The sequence below is a fragment of the Pyxicephalus adspersus genome, chromosome 2 (genome assembly GCF_032062135.1).
Source record: "Pyxicephalus adspersus chromosome 2, UCB_Pads_2.0, whole genome shotgun sequence".
In the NCBI taxonomy this organism is placed as follows: domain Eukaryota; kingdom Metazoa; phylum Chordata; class Amphibia; order Anura; family Pyxicephalidae; genus Pyxicephalus; species Pyxicephalus adspersus.
The window spans coordinates 46,698,194-46,719,219 of record NC_092859.1 but is presented as its reverse complement, the minus strand read 5'-3'; the positions used below and the strand labels follow the sequence as shown (position 1 = coordinate 46,719,219).

The 21,026-nt window shown below is 32.0% G+C and overlaps 1 protein-coding gene across 1 annotated transcript in view; it reads left to right on the top strand.

Moving 5' to 3' along the window:
• Window positions 1-10,151: 10,151 nt before the first annotated feature.
• The window catches only part of LOC140323517 (protocadherin alpha-C2-like), a 182,380-nt gene continuing 171,505 nt past the window's right edge, over window positions 10,152-21,026 (top strand). Inside the window, exon 1 of the mRNA XM_072400674.1 lies at window positions 10,152-12,627. Coding sequence (XP_072256775.1) covers window positions 10,276-12,627 — 2,352 coding nt within the window. The 5' untranslated portion in view covers window positions 10,152-10,275. The remainder of the gene's footprint in view (window positions 12,628-21,026) is intronic.

The following is a 21,026-nucleotide window of genomic DNA, read 5'->3' as shown; positions in this document are numbered from 1 at the left end:
TTATAAAAGATCATGGAGATCCTGTCATGCCAGTGACAATGACTCTTGTCCTCTTCATAATAGAGCCTGGGCAAGATTTACCAGAGGGAATAAATGAAAAAAGAAGAGATGATGAATTTGTAGAAACCAATATTTACCTTATTATTTCTATCTGCCTAATATCCAGCGTATTCCTCATAACTCTTGCCACTTACAGCGTGCTGAGATGGAATACATACACACGAGATAGATGAACTAAAACATAATGCAAGATGTCCAAGCATAGCAGGAAGCTGGAATTACCTATTACTTATCACATCAAACTATCATAACACATCATTGGGAATAAATGGGAGCTCAATTTCAGGTACAGCAGGTGTGGTAAGTACATTATTGTTAGAATTTTACCATATCTGCATTTGAACAGCAAATTACATATTTGTTCACATAAGAACAATATTTATAATATATTATCTAAAAATAAAATTGTTGTAACTGAAAGCTCAAGGTAATATATATGAATACCAACATTTACAAAATTTACAGTTTTGCAATAAAAGTATAAAAATATAGCAAAATGAATAATGTAAAACTTTGAAAACAAAATTCAGACTGATTGGTCAGATATATTTAAAAACACAAAAGATGTAAAGATAGCTTCCGCCATTTAGTGGCCTCACCTACAACCTACCCTTGTTTTAGGCTGAAATCTTTGTTTAGAAAATAACCAACAACAGTGCATTGTGTAAATGAGTGTATGTATAAAAAAATACACTTTAAGACTTTAATAAATATAATGCATTAGAAATAGCAATTGACAAGGGATCTCAAAAGTTTTTCACGTCTTCCCTTCGTAATAATGTAAAAAGACTTCATCCATCTATTCATATGCAAGCAGAACTTTCGTGTTTTAGATGTCCTTGCACATGCTGCATTTTCACAAATACCCTTTCAACTCGGTAGGCTTAGTGAACTATTCCCACATATAACATCACCATGGCAGGACACATTTTACTACAAATACTTTAAATATAAAACCTTATAAGGCAGAATTTTGATGTAAGCAGTAAAATGGCAAGGTTTGTGAAACTGAAGATCTTTTCTTTGCTTTATTTTGCTTATCTTTTGGCCAAAGCATGTTAGCAGAGAAGTTTATTAAAATAAACAAACAAAAAAAAAAAAAACGGTAAAATGTCATGTGAATTTAATATGATGACAGGTTTACAAACATAACAAACATTTATAATTCTAAACTAGATTTTCCTTATAAAGAAGTAATTTCATTTGAGATAATTTAAGCCTATTGCTATTAACTTTACCACACAAAAAAACAAATGATATATGTATTATAAAACATTACCTAATTAAATATAACTTTGTGTTTCTTGGTCATTTTATCTTGATTATTTGTATTTACCAATTTTTTAAATCATAAGATATAGTTAAGGTTTGTCCCTTCATAAAAAAAATAGATTCATATCATAACACCAAATTGTATCACTGAATATCTAATATTGTCATTGGAGCTTGGCTTTTTTCTACTTTTTTTCTTAGGTTTGTTTGCCAATACAGAAAATATAAGTTATAAAGTGAAGGAAATTTTATGTGTGCAATCAACTTGTTTATGAGACAACATTTGTAAATAGAGTCACGTGTGTTAGTAAATGAAGCCCTCTGAATTTTTTCTGGATAAAAAAGATAATCTTGAAATAATTATGGGAACACTAGCAGAGAAATTGTCTTTCAATTGTAATATATTGTTAACATGTTTGCATAAAATGGCTAATAAAACTTTTTTTTAAATTTCTCTAAGAATTACGTTGATAGTAATATTATAGCATATTGTTAATGCACATCTATGTTTCACTTACCACTAAGGGGACAAGATAACATAGACATCAGGGCATATTCTATGGTTTTATTACCAACTCATTCCAAGTTAATATGTTTCAGGTCTAAAAGTGGTTATTTGCAAAATTAGTTATTTTCTGTTGTGTGTGTAGAAGTGTCTAAAAAACAGTTTTCCTAACCTCCTGGTTGGTTTATTTCTGTCCAGATTTATGTGTGTTAAAAGCGGTACATTGTTTTTCATGAAAACCTATTTTACTGAATAATATAATAGTATGAGTATGAAAAAGTTTGAAACACAAAATCATGTCAAAATAATAAATTAAATGAATTAAATATATAAATCCACTGTATTGCATTCAATACATTCAATACAGTTATTTTGTATTGAAGGAACGTCCTCACGCACCGACGTCACCGGGAACTCCCCGGTGACTCTTCGAGGGCAGAGGAAGCCGGCCGGAGGAAGAAAGAAGACAGACATTGCAAGAAAAACGATGTGGGACACCGGCGGATCAGGTAAGTAGCGATTTACTATTACTTCCTATAGGTTTATCTATGTTATCTATCAATAAGTTTGACTCGGGGTTACTGCCCAGGAGGTATGGGCAGTAGGTAGGAGAGTATGCCCAGGAGGTAGGAGAAGAAAGATAACATGTGCATAACCTGATTGTCTAGCCTCTTACGAATAATGGTAATTTTTAACCAACAGGTATTTTTTTTAAATGTTTTTCTTAAAATCCTTTTAGTATTTAGTATTTAGTATATAATTATGATGAATAATGTCAATAACAATAATTGGTAGAGGGACAGATTTATTAAAGCTGTCCAAGACTGGAAAAGATACACTTTCATCAGTAAACCTGGGTGATCCAGCAAATGGATTTGATTTGGTCCAGAACTGAAAACATTTCCTAATAAATAGCAAATGACTTTTAAGAAATCCATTACAGGTTTGCTGGATCACCCAGGTTCATTAATGAAATTTTCTCCAGCCTTGGAGAGCTTTATTAAATCAGTGTTGATACATAAGTTTTATAAAACTGCTACCTAAACTATTATTGAATGTAAGTATCGATTACAGTTTGTTCTCATTTTTTAGTTTGTTTAATCCATTGTATTAATACATTTTGGACCTGCATATAAAATATACAAAATTATTATAATTTAAAAATGAATTAGGAAATATAAAATAGCTAGTTTATTAAATAAGACACATCTATCTATTTAGCCTACTATATGTTTTTTTTTTTGCTTGTGGTTTTCCTTGTTAATATTACATTACAGAAAATTGGAAGCCTAAATGGTAAATCATTTTTAACTCTGGCTAATTTAATAGCTTAAAGCATTTGGTTCCTGTTACATGCTATAACACATTTGTGATTTTTGTTTGTAATTTATAACACAATAACTAAGTACATATGTTTTGACTGTAAAGACAACATTAAAGCTAAAATGGCTGTCAATTTAAAAGGTCTCTAGCCACTAAATTAGCTAAAAATTAGTGTGTAATATAAATTTCTAGTTTTGCTAAAAACATTTATGCTATTCATTTAACAATATTTACCATAACTTTAATAAATTTTAATTAAAATAATTGATTATTAACATTTAAATTTCAATAAGTTTATAGCAAAATAGGTAAAATGATTATTAACAACATTTTCATTTACAAATGATTATCTACTTTTTCACTTTCACCTCAGGGAACATTAAGCAAGCTAGTTGGAGCTGGTTTTCTAGATAAGTTGAAGCTGTTCAGCAAAGTGAATTATTGACTTATAAAGAAATTTCTTAGTATTAGATAGTATAGAAATTATTTTTTAGTATTAGATAGTATAGAAATTATTTCTTAGTTTAGTGAATGTAATGAAAGGTTACTTGCAAATTGATAATTGAATAGCCTAAGTCGGGGGTCGGCAACCTGCGGCTCCCGAGCTGCATGCGGCTCTTTGGATGGGAAGCTGCGGCTCTTTCTCTCATCCTATGTGAAACTATCTATCTGTCAGCCTCGCTTTTCACTGCACCCCTCCCCCGTGACACGAGTCGACGAGCGGATGAAAGGGACGGCTAGTGCCCGGGGGAGGGGTGCAGTGGGATGACAGGGGGAGGGGTGCAGTGAAAAGCGAGGCTGACAGATAGATAGTTTCACATAGGATGAGAGATAGATAGATAGATGGCTGACAGATAGAATCGGTCCCTGATCCTTGTTTCTATGACAATTTGGCGTCTTCACCAGTGCTTTGGCTCTACTACTTATATATGAATAAATAGATATTTTTTCTTATGAATAAATAGATTAGTTTTTTTATCAAAAAACTTTATTTATGCGAGTACTATTTATTGTTGGCAAAAAAAAATTTTGCGGCTCTTTAAAAACTTCGAAATTTTGTAAATTGTAATTTTTGGCTCTTCCGACTCCAAAGGTTGCAGACCCCTGGCCTAAGTGAACAGCCTATATTCCTTTATTAAATCAAGTGAACGTTATTGAAATACAAAACTGTAATACTTTTGAGATGTGTTAGCTTTTTTACAACTTGTAGTTTTTGGATACATTTTACACTTGTCCAGTGAACCAGTGTTTGTTGTAAATATCCCTATGGTTCACAGTTTCAGTGTTGTTTTTTCTTTTGTATATTTTTAATGTCCTGTAAGCTTATTGCATATTTGAAAACTATAAAACTATGCTTTAAAAATTTTAAAACAAATGCTTTAAGAAACTGTTACCTATATATTTAAATATAATGAATACAAAAGTGGGGTATATATATATATTTTTTTTAAAGTACAGCTTGAATTACAGGTCTCTCAATTTATCTATGATAAGGCTATTACTAAACTATAATTTAGTTAATGCAAATTCACATGGGTTAACAGCATATATTTATTTGTTTTTGTATTTGTATTACTTATTATTTTACGTTACATTAACAAAAAATAAATTATTATTTTAAAACATTGCATTCTATTTTCCATTGTGAACATACAGCAGTTTTTAATTCAGACACTAGATGACACTGTGCAACAATTTATGGCATCAGTTTGAAGAATGAATAGATGTATTCCTTAATACTAAGTGTGCATCCTGAAGCTGGGGTTTTGGCCATGTTAGATTGCATTTTTCTTCTTAGGGAAATTCATTTGGAGTGGATGCCTTATTTACAAGAGGAATTCTCATCTCCAGTCTACAAATTTGAGAAATGTTTAATTCAAATCTGGATTATCAAGCAAACCTTAGTTTATTCTATTTCTTATTGTTCCAAATGTCATGGGATATGGTCTTAAGTCAGCTGCATTATACTATCCCAGAGGAATCCACGGAATGTTTGTTGGAAGAATTGCTCGGGATCTGGGATTTGACATAGGTGAGATTAATTCCAGAATGTTACAAATCTTGTCTCTATGGATGAAAATGAATATTTCCAAGTTAATCTACAAAATGGAATATTATTAATTAAAGAGACAATAGACAGAAAAATGATTTGTCCAGATACACCCATCTGTATTATTCCTCTGCAGGTGTTTGTTGATAAGCCTGTACAGATGTATCATATTGATGTTGAAATAGAGGATACTAATGATAATAGTCCATCTTTTACTTCTATTATGTATACTATAGTAATTTCATAACTCAGACCTGCAGGATCTCATTTTCCTTTGAAGGTGGCAGCTGATCCAGGCTGGAAATAAATTCTATTGTAAATTATGGGCTCAGTGCCATGGATTTTTTTGCACTAGATTTTCAGAAATACATGAATCAGACCAGATCATTAGAGCTGGTATTAAAGAAATCTCTGGACAGAGAAAATCAGTCTGTTCATTATCTGACACTGATAGCCTATGATGGTGTCAAACCAAGATTAAGTGGTACGATACAAATAGTAATTCATGTTGACGATGTCAATGACAATGCTCCCTCATTTGATCAACCATTTTAGTGCATGTGGTTATAAATTCTCCAAAATGCTGTGGTCCAAAAGGTTATCGTCCTATTTCCTTGCTTAATGTGAAATACTATCTAAGAGAATTCAGGGACTTTGTGCCCTTTGTGGGTCCATAGGGATCAGTCGGGATTTGTCCCAAGGAGGGAAGCTAGGGACAACTCTACAAGGGTTATGTCTATCTTGCACTATGTGTGGAGATGCAGCCAGGCCACCCTTTTTTTGTCAACAGATGCAGAAAAAGCATTTGATCGGGTGGGCTGGTTGTATTTATCATTGACTCTGAAACATATGGGCTTGGGGCCTAAGATGTATGAGTGGATTATGGCCTAAAATATATGTCCCTTTGCATGTGTTTGTGTAAATGGCACACTGTCGGCACCCTTTTTACTATACAATAGGACCAGTCAGGGTTGCCCATTGTCACCATTACTTTTTGTTTTATCTTTGGAACCTTTTCTTAATATAGTTTGCCAGAATAATAATATACAGGGCGCTAAGATTGGTAAAACAACATAAATTAGCTGCATATGCTGAAGATATCTTTTTTGGTATTCAGAACCCGGATTTTTCTCTTCCTAACTTACCGGCAGAATTCTCTGAATTTGGAATATACACTGAATATTTAACTATTTTAAAGATCAATCTAACCAAATCAGAGATCCTCAATGTAAATATAGATGTTTCAATGGAGCAGAAGTTAAAAGGCTATTTTCCATTTACTTAAATCATTAAAATATTTGGGTATTGAGATTACTTCTTCGTTGGTGGGCCTAAATGGGACGAAATATATGCCATTAAATTCCATCAAGGAAGATATCCAACGCTGGAAACTGTGGTTATCTTGGATAGGGAGTGTTAACATGGTAAAAATGAATATACTACCTAGGGTAATATTTTATTTTCAAATACCCTTCGCATTTTGTAAATGCCTAGGTAGACTAGCATCCTAATTCTAGGATTTCTTCTAAAACACTCTTTCATCCTAAAATTGATGGAGGGTTGGGACTCCCACTTCTCTTCGGAACAGGCACTTCTATTCTGAACAGAATTCTTAATTGGAAGTATGATGTACTTTCTAAGGGATGGGTTACATTAGAGATGGAGCTATGCTCGATCAATTTATGCTTTGCACAGAAAATGGGTGGTTATTTAACTTGCCCCTACTTCCAATTACTGGACATTATTTTTTCCCTCCTGGGCTTCAAAATGAATTTTTAGGACAATCCTCAGATACAGATACGGGGTTGTTTGTACACCAGGTTATTTCAGGAGAGTCAATTCGTCCACTGTCACAGCTTGTTCCTTTGGATAAATATAGACCGAGTTTTCAGTGCCAGTATATACAAATATGCCACTTTGTGAGGTCATTACCACACCCCCTACATTCTGAGAGAGCTTTTACCCCATTGGAAGCTATGTTTAGTAGAGAGAATAGACCGCCTCACACCTTTTTGATGTTGTACAGATTTCTAATTAGACCTACTGGCCCAGAGTTCCTGGATTTTTTAAGGAAATCTGAAATTGAATTTAATAGTCCACTTTCAGAGACTCAGAAGAAGAGGATTCTGAGTTTGACCCAAAAAACATCAATATGAGCAAAGATACAGGAAGGAAATTTTAACTTATTGTCCAGATAGTATTATGTTCCTGTAGCTTTACACCAGATGTCCCTTCAAGAATCTGTTATGTTGGAGAGGATGTAGAAGGAGAGGCACATTGGGCCTGATTTAATAAAGATCTCCAAGGCTGGAGAGGATATACTTTCTTCAGTGGGTGATCCAGGTGATCCAGCAAACCTGGAGTGGATCTGAAAACATTTGCTAATAAATAGCAAATACTTTTGGGAAATCCATTCCAGGTTTGCTAGATCACCCAAACTCACTGATAAAAGTGGATCCTCTCTAGCCTTGGGGAGCTTTAATAAATAATGCCCATTGTTTCATATTTGCCCAATAGTAGAGAGCTATTGGAGAAAAGTACTCCAATTGATTAAGATAACAGATTCTACATTGGAAAACACACCTTGGAATGTACTCTTTAATTGTACCCAAACGCCTTGGCGATACAAATGTTCTTTAGTGCCCTTTCTTCTTTATGTAGCCAAGTCCCAGATTCCAAAGTTTTGGAAAGACCCAAGGGAACCCTTATTAAAGGGTTGGGTATATGGTGTGGAGGAAGTATGTAAATTAGAAGAAAGTTATCATGATTATCAGTATACGTCCTCAAGGTTCACTATTATTTGGGCCCCCTGGATAACGTTTAAAGATAAGGCTCAACATTTTTATATTATGAATCAAGATGAGAGTACTTGAGATGTTTTGACAGCTTTGGCCCTTATGTTAAAAGAGTAATTTTGGTTGAAATTACCCCTGTGTATTTTCTAAACTTTTATAAGTTTAAACTAGATTTGTGACAAATAGATATAAATATAGTGGCATTTGTAGGACTGTTTGTATAGAATTTATAAACCTTTTTTGAACACTTTACTATGATATTCGCACTAAATGTACACTTAAATGTGAGTATTGTGTATTAAATGTATATTGTATTCTTGTCGTGTTTAAATAAAAAGAATAAAAAATGTTAATAATAAAAAAAAAGAAAATGCTCTAAAGGGATCTCTTGTGCATAAGTTAAATGCTACAGATCAAGATCAGGCAAAGAATAGGGAAATAGTGTATGAATTTATTAGCATGGAGGAAGTGAGCATAGTTTTTAATCTTGATAAACATTCAGGAGAAATCCATGTGAAAGGTAAAATAGACTTAGTATACTAATAGTATTTTTCATCTTTGTGATTTAGGTTCCTCTACTAGGTATCTTTGTAGCAGCACAGATTAAACAGAATTCTAATATCAAGACTAATTTAGACATTTACATTTAGCAGGTGGAGTAAGATCCTTTAATAATGACCACAACAGACATGCAGACCTATGTGTTCAAATTCACAAACCCCAATATTAGAGTACCCAATAACTACCAAACAAGCAAATATAAATTTTATTTTATGTTTTTAGTTAAAAATTTTCCCTGGAGTTTATATTATATCCAGACACGTACCAAATGAGAAGGGAACATTGCTATGTGGAAATGAAATATATATTCTGTCAAGACCCTTTTTGTAATCAGATATACAGCCCCAGGCATTCAATGGTGTAATACTATTTTGCTATTTACTGGGCCTCAATGCAAAATATTGTGTTTCAGTAATTAAATTAGGGCTTTCAGGGTCTCCAGAGTAGATGGAAAAAACATTGAAAAGCATGCTAGGATCTACAATTCAAATCTCTTAATAAAACCACAATTAAACATCTTAATACCCATCACTATCCTGAATAGTGATGGATGAAGTTTGGTGCCTTCAAATGTTTCAGGTTTGTGGGAAGCCTGAGAAGAATTATCTGATGACAGTGACTTTTTAGGGTAAACAGTGCTCTGAACCACTGTGTGAAGCTTGTACCGATCTATAGCTATTTGCAGGGAGCTTTGTGTAGAGTGACATCACTTATTGCTAGTACTAAAAGTGTATTTTTTTGCCAATGATTATTCAGTATACTTGAATTGCATTTTAAGTTTTCCTGGAATAGACTAGGTTCTAAAATGGAAATGCTGTGAACTAATAAACAATTAGGGTAAATCCAGGTAGATCATAGATACATAGATAGCATAAATTGTGCTTAGTATTGATCTTATCATGTAACAAGTACTGTACTTTTTAGATATATTTTAGCAAATGTGATTTGACATAAAAGTACTTTAGTGAAGCCATGCTCAAAAGGCAAAAATAATTTACACTCTGCCTAATAATAGTATGTCACCTATATTTTGTCATTTATCAACAAATTTAAAATGAGGAAATAGGAAAAATTGTCAATATTAATTTGATTACTTGTTCCTTCCCAACATCTGCCAGGAATGGATGTCTTAAAAGTAATTTCCTATTTGGTAGCAAATTAAATTTAATTTTCCTGGGCTAGATCCATTCCATGTTTGCTGGATCACCCAGGTTTACTGATGAACGTATATATATCTTCTCCAGTCTTGGAGTGCTTTATTAAATCAGGACCAATGTATATATGGTGTAATGCTTTACTCATGGGACATATTTATGAAACCTTTTCTAGCTATAGCACATAAATATCACTGATTAAAAAAATCTTAACAGACAGCATCTTTCCAACACCTGTTATTATTTTGGATTTAGATTACATTTAAAAAAAAACCTAGCAGTTTTAACACCTAAAGTGATTTATCTATGGTACTCATTATTGTAGTGTTTTTTTAAATAACATGCAGTATGATAAAAAGGCACTAGATGTCATAGTAGACCAACTTATTGCAACTGGGTAATGTAAATTCAAAGCATCAATGCACCCTGCTGAACATCTTGTTGTAAGGGTTTCGGCCATGACACATTTTTCTTTCACTCTTTTGGATAATCTCTGGGAGTGAATGCCTTATTTACTGAAGAAACTACCTTCTTTAATATCCGTGAATTCAAGAAATGCTCATGAGACAAAGCTATCAAGCAAGAAGCAGGTTGGTCCACTATATTTTGTTACAAATGTCTTGGGATGTGATCCTGAGTCAGCTGCATTATATCATCCCAGAGGAATCCAAACACGGCACTTTTGTTGGAAGAATTGCACAGGATCTCGGACTGGATTTAGGTGAGATTAATTCCAGAATGTTACGTGTTGTCTCTAGAGATGAGAAAGAATATTTCCAGGTGAATCTGCAGAATGGAATTCTGTTTGTGAAAGAGACAATGGACAGGGAGCTGCTGTGCACAGATACACCATTCTGCATAATTCCTCTGCAGGTTATAGTGGATAAGCCTGTACAGATGTATCGTGTAGATGTAGAAATAGAAGATATAAATGACAATAGCCCCAAATTCTCTTCTACTGTGACAAATCTATTGATATCAGAGCTCAGACCTGCAGGATCTCACTTTCCTTTAAAAGGAGCTTTTGATCCAGATCTAGGAACACATTCTATTACAAATTATGAGCTTAGTGCCAGTGATTTTTTCACATTGGATTTTCAGAAATTCATGAATCAAATCAGGTCATTGGAGCTTGTGTTAAAGAAATCTCTAGACAGAGAAAAGCAGTCAGTTCACAATCTTACACTGACAGCCTATGATGGGGGCAAGCCAAGACTGAGTGGCACAACACAAATAATTATTGATGTGGAAGATGTTAATGATAATGCCCCCTCTTTTGATCAACCTTTTTATCAAGCTAGTGTGATTGAAAATGCCCCTAAAGGATCTTTAGTTTTTACGTTGAATGCAACAGATTCAGATCAAGGAACAAATGCTGAAATAGTATATAAATTTAGTAACATGGTGTTGGAGGAAGTGAGCAAGATTTTCACTTTAGATCCACATACTGGAGACATAAGAGTAAATGGTGAAATAGACTTTGAAAAAACTAAAATGTATGAAGTTCAAGTTGATGCAACTGATAAAGGAGATCACCCAATGGTTGGACACAGCAAAATTTTAGTAACTGTTATTGATGTAAATGACAATCCCCCAGAAATGACAGTGACATCATTATCAGTTCCTGTTCCTGAGGATTCCCCACAAGGGACAACAGTTGCCATAATTAGTGTTCATGACAAAGATTCTGGATCCAATGGCAAAGTCCAGTGCCAACTTTCTGATAGTTCCCCCTTCAAAATTAATCCAGCATTTATGGGAGATTTTTCATTGACTGTGAATCGACCGCTGAATAGAGAAGTAACAAGTGAATATGAAGTTATAATTACAGCAAGAGATGAAGGTCATCCATCACTTTCAATTTCAAAAACTATAAAAGTTTCTATAAGTGATGTGAATGATAATGCGCCTATGTTCCTACTGCCTGCTGATACTATCTTCATCAAGGAAAATAACCCACCAGGATCTCATATTTACACAGTGTCAGCCTCTGACCCAGATGTTTACCAGAATTCCTTCATCACATATTCAGTAATAGAGAGCACTATTGATAGGATCCCTATATCTTCCTATATTTCTATCAACCCAGAGAATGGCAAAGTATTTGCATTGGTGTCATTTGATCATGAGCAAGTCACATATTTTCAGTGCCATATTAAGGCCTCAGATGCTGGTCTGCCACCATTAAGTTCTGAATTAACACTAAATATATTTATTGAGGATATAAATGACAACACACCTACATTTCCATCATATTTTCAAATGCCAATTAAAACTCCAAAATCAGCACAGCCTGGGCATCTTGTTACTAAATTGAGAGCTATAGATATAGATTCTGGATATAATGCATGGGTATCTTACACTCTTAAGGAGCCATCAGTAAAAACACCGTTTGTTATTTCTGAAAGAACCGGAGATATCAGTCTAAAACGTGCATTATTAGATTCAGATATTGATGAATATCGATTAGTTGTAGTTGCCCAAGATCATGGAAACCCAGTCATGACTACTGTTACACAAATTGTCATCTTTTTCGTAGAAGATGGTGAAGAAATCAAGCTTATGAATAATGAGTCAAAATACAGTGATGAAGAATTGTCTAACTCAAATGTTTACTTGGTTGTTGCCATTTGTGTATTGTCAAGCATATTTCTCATTACATTAATTGCTTTCACTATTCTAAGATGGCAAAAATATAGAGATGAGGTGAATGACCTTAAAGAAAGTTACAAGATTTGTTCCAACACAGGAGGTAGTTGGATGTATTCACAACACACTCAATATAGGATATGCTCTAACTCGCAGCAAAATAAGAATGACTTGATCGTATTTACACCAAATAGTTCTCAGCAGGCAAATAATGAAGATGCAAATCCACAAAATCTTTTGCAAATTTCTTCATATCAGGTAAGGTGCCACTTATTTATAAATCCAGTTTTTTATCAATCTTTTTTTTTTTTAAATATGTCTAACACCTCCCACACACCTATGGGCATTCAAACTCAAAATACCATATTACTTTTTAGTCATGCCACAAATAAAAATGTGTATGGGTATAAATCCAGGAATGTAAAGGGTTGTGTATTTATGTAGCAAGAAATGTAAAAAGACAACAATTTAAAATGTAAGTTGCGTAAATAAATCGCTTCCCAACAACTCAAATATATTTGTGAATTGTACTCATGAGGCTTCTAAAATACTAAAGGTGTATATTTGTGTTGCAAGTAATTTGCATAATTCAAGAAACATCAGGTGAGTAAAGGACAAATTCAAATATAGATTTCTTATAAAGAAATTGAAAAAAATAATATGTAACTACATGATCAAGTATGAAAATACCATTTTTTTATTTTTATTTATTAAAGCTCTCTAAAGCTGGAGAGAATACACTTTCATCAGTGAAGCTGGGTGATAACAACAAACCTTGAATGGATCTGGTTAAGGATTCAAAACAATTGCTAACAAATAGCAAATTACTTTTAAGAAATCCATTCCAAGTTTCCTGGATCACCCAACTTCACTGGAGAAAGTGTATCTTCTCAAGCCTTGTAGAGCTTTAATAAATCAGCCCCCATGTATCTTAACTCAACAATGCTAATAATTCAGCTATGGCATCATACATTTAAAAATAAATAAATCATATAAAATACTTTGTTATATTTCTACACATCCATGTGGTATACAAGAATATCTAAATTATTAGGCAAGTACTGTGGTGTAGATTTTAAAATAACTGTACAAAAGTATACTTATTATTTAGATTTAAGTTAATCGTTTGGTTTCTAGGTGTAAACCCGTGTGTAGGTTGTGCCTTTCTTTGAAATAATTTAAATGTTTTAAATTAGTTTAAAATTTAATTAGATATGTTTAGTTATTAAATATGAATTTAAATAGTCTACTAAAAATATTTTTTTTTAGTTCATTTCTACAATTTAATATATAATTATTGTCCGAAGGAACCAATTGCTACATAATAAAAACAAAATGCTTTATGCACATAAAACCATCTGATTTGGTTACAGTTTGAAAACTGTTACCATTTAGAATTCTGCAATCCCTTTGTTGACTGACTAGAGAAGAAGTGGTTTGCTAACATGGATTTTTTTTTTAACAACCACTATTATTTTCTATTAGGGACATATTTTATTCCTTATGTATGAATGCACTTGAGCAATCTTAGAATGAACATTTATAGTAAACTTATTTTGCAAATGTTGTTTGAGAGCTGAACTGTTCATAAATAGTGAATAAGCTCTTCTCTTCTCTCTTCTCTTTCTTCTCTTCTCTCTTCTTTAGTAAATAAACAACTTTGTTTTATGAGTTAATATCTCTAATTGAAAAAAAAAAATTATTAAATGATACCGCTTTTTCACAGACTGCTATAAAATTGTATATCAGCTAAATATATTTAATAATCAGTTTCTGAAAACAATGTGGCACTACGGTAAACCAACATCGGTTTGTACATCTACTAGGATTAAGAAATCTGCTTTTAAACACAGCTTGTTATATTTGATAGAATTCATTACTTCCCAGTGCTCATGTAAGAAAACAGAAAATGGTATCAAATGCTTACCATTATAGTATAGTGAATGCATTATCTCCAATTTCTATAAATTTTCCCTGGAAATAAATATGTTCTCAATGTCTGTTTAAGACACTCTCTATAATACGTACATTTGTGATTTACAGGACATGGAAAATTTGGATATTGCTAGGCATTTTGCCAAATTATTTAAAATGTCCATATTACTGGACATAACTCATATCAAATGGTATAGAATCACAAGTACCTAATTGTTTGCTCTAGTACATAGTACTACTACTTTGAGTAGTGAGCATCCTTTGTGTAAAGTTATTTGTCTTTGATAACCATAATTTGGAAGCTTGAACATATCTGGTGGTGATATAACGCAACACTGAAGGATTAACCTAGTATATTATACTTGGAGTCAGAGAATGTATACAGTATTTTAAAGTATGTTTTAGCTGATTATGTAAATAAAGTTTTTTGATTTTACATCCTTTATTAATGGTAACTATAAAATCCATTAATTGCTACAAATGTTATTTTAACTCTGGTGACTCTGGTATTTTATTTGCCGACTGTTTTGTGATAATTTGACTAAAGTTGATTTGGGTGCACTTATTATCAAATAAAAATATCAAAGAAACAAACACATGTATGTGTAAATGCAGTGACATAAAAAAAATTGTAAGCATAACAACCAATAAAAAAAGATGAATAAAAACAAGAAAAATAAATAAAAGAATTTACAGGTTTACAAGAGTTGACCATTTCCAATTCAATTATTACTTAGCTATTAGCTGCTTATTAAAATTAACTTCTAGACAGAAGAGATACACTCCATTTAAATCCTTTAACTAAAGTGGGGCTGGGGTCCAATGTCTAGCGTCACATGACTTGGACCACAACATATGAACAAATGCAATGTATTATTTGAGGTTTCTTTAAAGCCCTTTTTGTTGTATTTTAGTATGCAACACATTTTTATATTATATTATTATTATTATATTATATTAAAAGTAACAAATGATAAAGCAAAATTTGATTTGGTGCCTCGCTACCATGCATATGCAGTGTCAATGATCCATCTTTACTATGGTCATAAGTTCATTGCATTAAAAATTTGCACTGATAGGAGGAAAGATTGTTTTTTGAACACTGACAAATTTCAGCAGGTTTCTTGGCTTACCATGTCTTTTTTGTCTCACTTTCTTCATGTGTTCAATACTTATTCCCAGTACCATTCCACATTATTACACATTACTTAACATATGACTTTATTTGTTTTGATTTCTTTGTATGTGTGGATTTCCAGGGTTGTTACCAACATCTGTTGTAAATTTCATGTCAATAACCCCATTTGAAAAATGTTAACATGGTAAATACTTATTCCCCCGCGCTGTATTTGTAATCTTGACATGTGTTTTAGGTTGATATTAGTTAAAAATTGACTGGCTAGTTTTGCTGAAAATCATATTGCTTATAAATTTATTATAGGTTTTTATCACAGTGAAGGACACTTTCTATTGGCCTTATGTTCATCACTTTTATTTATTAATAATATTATTATTATATTTAAATAGGCTTTGTTGTTGGTTTATTTGTATAATTATAGTTTTGGTATTTTGATCAAGATTAAATCATTTGTGCCCTGTTTACTAATACTCATGTTTAGAACAGCAGTTTAAAAATTGGACCTAGTGGTTATCATTGCATAGTTCCTATATATGCTAATCATGTGTATTATTTGTTACTTTAAACAGCATATTTCAATTATTTATATTGTGTAAATTATTTTTATAAGTCTTACTATTAAGGACTGTGGGCAAAATGTTACTTTTACATTGCTAAAAGTTAAACTGTATGGAATTTTATTTCAATGAATGAAGAAATAAAACAAATATACATATTAAAACACATAACTCATTTCGAACATGGTAAGACTTCTTGATATTTATAAAATTTATAATGTATAAAAAACTCAATTCAGAAGCTATTTTCATTGAATACAAAAGGTTTAAAAAGTGTATAACACACACAAACACACATACTGCTAAATATTTTTTATTTAAAAATAAAGTTTTATTTAATGTTTGTAAAAAGCAGTGATTTTTAAACTGCTATAAAAAATTCAGATAAGTAAATTCGGTTGTGGTTTAGTGAAAACATGTATTTAATTGTAAAATGATTTCAAGTATAGAAGTGTAAAAAGATATGCAACAAATAATATCATGAATTAGTTCATGTCACCTTTTTTTTATTTTGCACGATTAGCTGTGATAAAAGGATACAGTAAAATATTTGATCCAAGTGCTTGGAATTTAAAGTAAATTTTAGTGTAAATAAAGTTTAACTTCTGTTTCAACATATTGTGCATTCTTGCCAATATTTTTAAAACACAGTCTGCTGTCTGGAGGATTACTTAACACTTTCAGGGCTCATCCTGAGACAAGTTTCTTTGTTTTTCTCAGTGAATAGGTTTTTTATGTGTAAATAAAGTTATACTGTACTTTCAAATTTAATTTTAATAATGTATGCTATACTTTACTAATATGTAACAGAAAATTAAATGAAAAAAAAAAAATTACTTCCATTGTTTTCATGCTATGCAATATTGAAATCAAGCACTAGATGTCACTGTCTACCAATATGTGCTATCAAATTAAATGAAAATTCAACTCTCCATTGCTCCTAGTTCAATATGCTGTAAGAATCGGCCACGATAGAATTTCCTTTCCGCAACATGGATTTTCAGTCAGAGTGAATGCCTTATTTTTTTGGAAAAGATATCGCCTTCATCATTGATAAATTTAAGAAATGATAAAAACAAACCTGGAATATTAAGCAGGAAGAAGGTTGGTAGTTTTCTAATTGCTCCAAATGTCTTGGGATGTGGTATTGAGTCAGCTGCATTACAATATCCCAGAGGAATCCAAACATGGCACATTTGTTGGAAGAATTGCACAGGATTTGGGACTAGATTTAGGTGAGATTAATTCCAGAAAGTTACATATTTCCTCTATCTGTAGAATGGTATTTTGTTTGTTAAAGAGACAATAGACAGGGAAATGTTATGCCCAAATACACCATTCTGTATTGTTTCTCTGCAGGTCATTGTAGATAAGCCTGTTCAGATGTATCATGTAGATGTTGAAATAGAATATATAAATGACAATGGTCCAGTTTTTTCCTCTAAAGAATACAACCTTGTAATATCGGAGCTTAGATCTGCAGGATCTCGTTTTCCTCTTCAGAAAGCTGCAGATTTAGACCTTGGAACAAATTTTATTACAAACTATGAGCTCAGTGCCAGTGAATGTTTCACATTAGATTTTCAAAAACACATGAACCAGATCAGGTCGTTAGAGCTTGTATTAAATAAATCCCTGGACAGAGAAAAGCAGTCAGTTCACAATCTAACTCTAATAGCTTATGATGGTGGTAAGCCAAGATTAAGTGGTACAACCCAAGTGATTGTTACTGTTGAAGATGTTAATGATAATGCTCCTTCCTTCGATCAGCCATTTTATCAGACCAGTGTAACATAAAATGCTGGAAAATAATTTTTGGTGTTTAATGCCACAGATTTGGACCAAGGAAAAAATGGAGAAATATTTTATGAATTCCAGAATGAGAATGAAAGAGATTAGTAAAATTTTTAGTTTAGATAAAAACACAGGGGAAATTAGAGTAAAAGGTGATTTAGACTTTGAAGCAACAAATATGTATGAAATTCAAACTGACACTATTGATAATGGGGGTCATCTAATGGTTGGACATTGCAAAGTTTTATTGACTGATATAGTTGTTAATGACAATTTTCCAGAAATGGCAGTAACGTCATTGTTAGTTCCGGTACCAGAGGATTCTCCTCAAGGGACAACAGTTGCTATCAATAATATACATGATAGGGATTCAGGAACCAATGGAAAAGTAAACTGTTATATTTCTGACCATACACCTTTCATATTTAATCAAGCCATTTTGGGAGTTTGTGCTGTTACCGTAAATGGAGCCTTGGATCATGAAAGTAAAGACAAATATGATGTTGTCTTAACAGCAAAAGATTAAAGTTCTCCCTCATTATCAGTTTCAAAAAATCTTAAAATTACAATAAGTGATGTGAATGACAATACCCCCCATTTTCTGAAGCCAGCTGACACAATTATTATAAAAGAAAACAATCCACCAGGTATGCTTGTATATACAGCATTTGCCTCAGACATGGATATGGGACAGAACTCTTATTACATACTCTATTGTTGACAGTACAATCAGTGGTATCCCCATATCATCCTACATTTCTATGAATCCAGAGAATGGAAAGGTATTTGCCTTAGTTTTATTGGATCATGGACAAGTTACTTACTTTCAGTGTTTCGTTAGAGCAATTGATGCTGGGTTACCACCCAACCTTGCGTTAAATATTTTCATCGAAGATATAAATGATAATGCTCCACTTTTCTCTCTTCTATATCCTGAAATGACAATTAAAACTCCAAATTCAGCCGGACCTGGACAACTGGTAGCTAAAGTAGAAGCAGTAGATCATGATTTTGGATACAATGCTTTAATATCGTATCATTTTAAAGAGTTCACTGGAAAAACAGCATTTGGCATATCTGAACACGCTAGAGAAATTATCTTAAAACAAGCATTAACAGATTTGGACAATGATGAATACAGATTTCACATCGTGGTCGAGGACCATGGAGAGCCAATTATGTCTGCTGAGACCCAAACCATTATTTCTGTGGTGGAACCAGGACAGGAGAATAACTTTGAGAACCATAAATCCAAATCTAGTTTTGAAAAATTTTCTGATGCAAATGTTTACCCTGTTGCTATTTGCATAATCCCAAGTATATTCCTTATCACTTTAATTGCATTTACTGTGATAGATGGCAAAAATCTAGGGATGAAGTCAATGAACTGAAGGAAAATTACAAGATCTGCTCTAATACTGGAGGTAGTTGTGTATATACACAACAAACGCAGTATAGAGTATGTTCAAGTTCTCTTCAACGCAAGAATGACTTAATAGTATGTACTCCAACTGCCTCTCAAACATCAAGCAAAGAAGAACAAGCATATCAACAAGGGGTTATACTAAATTCTTCATATAAGGTAAGGTGTGAAGCATATAAAAAAAAAACACAATATTGTCACAATAAGAGTAAACATGATTTGCTTTAAAAGTTTTTTTTAAGTAAAAAAAGCAAATAAGAATAAACTGCACATTTATAAACAACAAAAAACAGTAAACTGGTAGTAAACAAATTCCTAAGTTAAATGCAAATTTTGATAAAGTAGTGATGCTGTTAATGAGCCTGTCAAATGAATAGGATATGATTGAATTTTTTCTTTTTAAAATGAATATTAATGGTAAACTTGAGTAACACTTGAGTAAACTTCAAGCATGAGTAATGGGTGTTATTTGTACAATATGGTATTTACTTCTATTTCCTGTGCAGTCTTCATTGTTTTACATATTTTTTAAATTGCAATACAGAAAAGTATTAGTTTGTAAGTTGCTGTATTCTAAATATTGCAGATGATTTAGTATATATTTATTTTTACTTTTTAAATAACATTTCCAATTTTTACATTGATCTGTACAACTCATATTTTCAAATATTTATTGCTGTCATGTTTGTATCTGATCTGTATATGAGTTGAACTGCATATTAGCATATGGTCTGAAATTGGTTATGTTAAAATATGTGGTTTGGTGAAACTTTTGAAAACATACATCTTAACTTTTCAAGTTATATTGCAAAGCCCCTAAACATGGTATTCTTACCAAAAATCCTTTTAGTGTTAGGGGAACACGTGGTATTTTCTGTTAATCAAAGTTAAAATATATTTAATTTATATAAATAAATCGGAACACCTTAGTGAATTCACACTATTTGTATCTATCTATTTACAGAAAATTATTAGTTACAATGCTTTAAAGTAAAGGAGTCACATACAAGGCAAGGCCATGATTTTGAAGAGCAGACTTGTAGATATTGCTAACATTCTAACTTACTAATTTACTTTCCGATTAACAGAATCTCTTTAAATAGTAATTGCTATTTTTTATAATATCATGTATCATGTATCATGTAATTTTTTATAATATCATGTAGTGCTCTGTTAGTAAATATTTTTATTGAATGGTTCACGCATGATATCTAGAAGCAATGAAAAAAATATTGTTAGATTGATTTTGTGTTTAGGGTATTTTTTTAATTATTTAAATTCAAATACTGTTAGATACATTAAATCTAAATGTATTTAATCAATTAAAAATGACCTCTGAAATTTTGTTGTTTGCTTTACAAATAAGGTTTTACTGGATATAATAGGCTAATTTAAATCTAATATATCTTAGTAAGAATTTCAGCCATGTAATTGCATAAGTCTACAGAATAGTAATATGTATGCTAAAACTAACCCTTTTTCTGGTAGTCTATTAATTATGAATTGTAATGGTTTGCATATGACAATATATAAATTATAATACATTTAAATTGCTAAAATTAGGCAATATTGTAAATTAGCATTTAGAGATGATTAAAAAAATTTAGAAAAAAATGAGAAATTATAGCTAATGCCTTTAAAATGTGTCTTGTTTTCTTCCCTACACGGTGAAAGGTCACCTAATGTTAGAATGATAGCATTATTTGTATTTTGTACTTTGATGTAGGTTAATTTGCATTATTTTTTTATCCAAATAATTACATTTTTCCCAGAAAATCCAGAATACAACAGAATTATAATTTTAACTAGA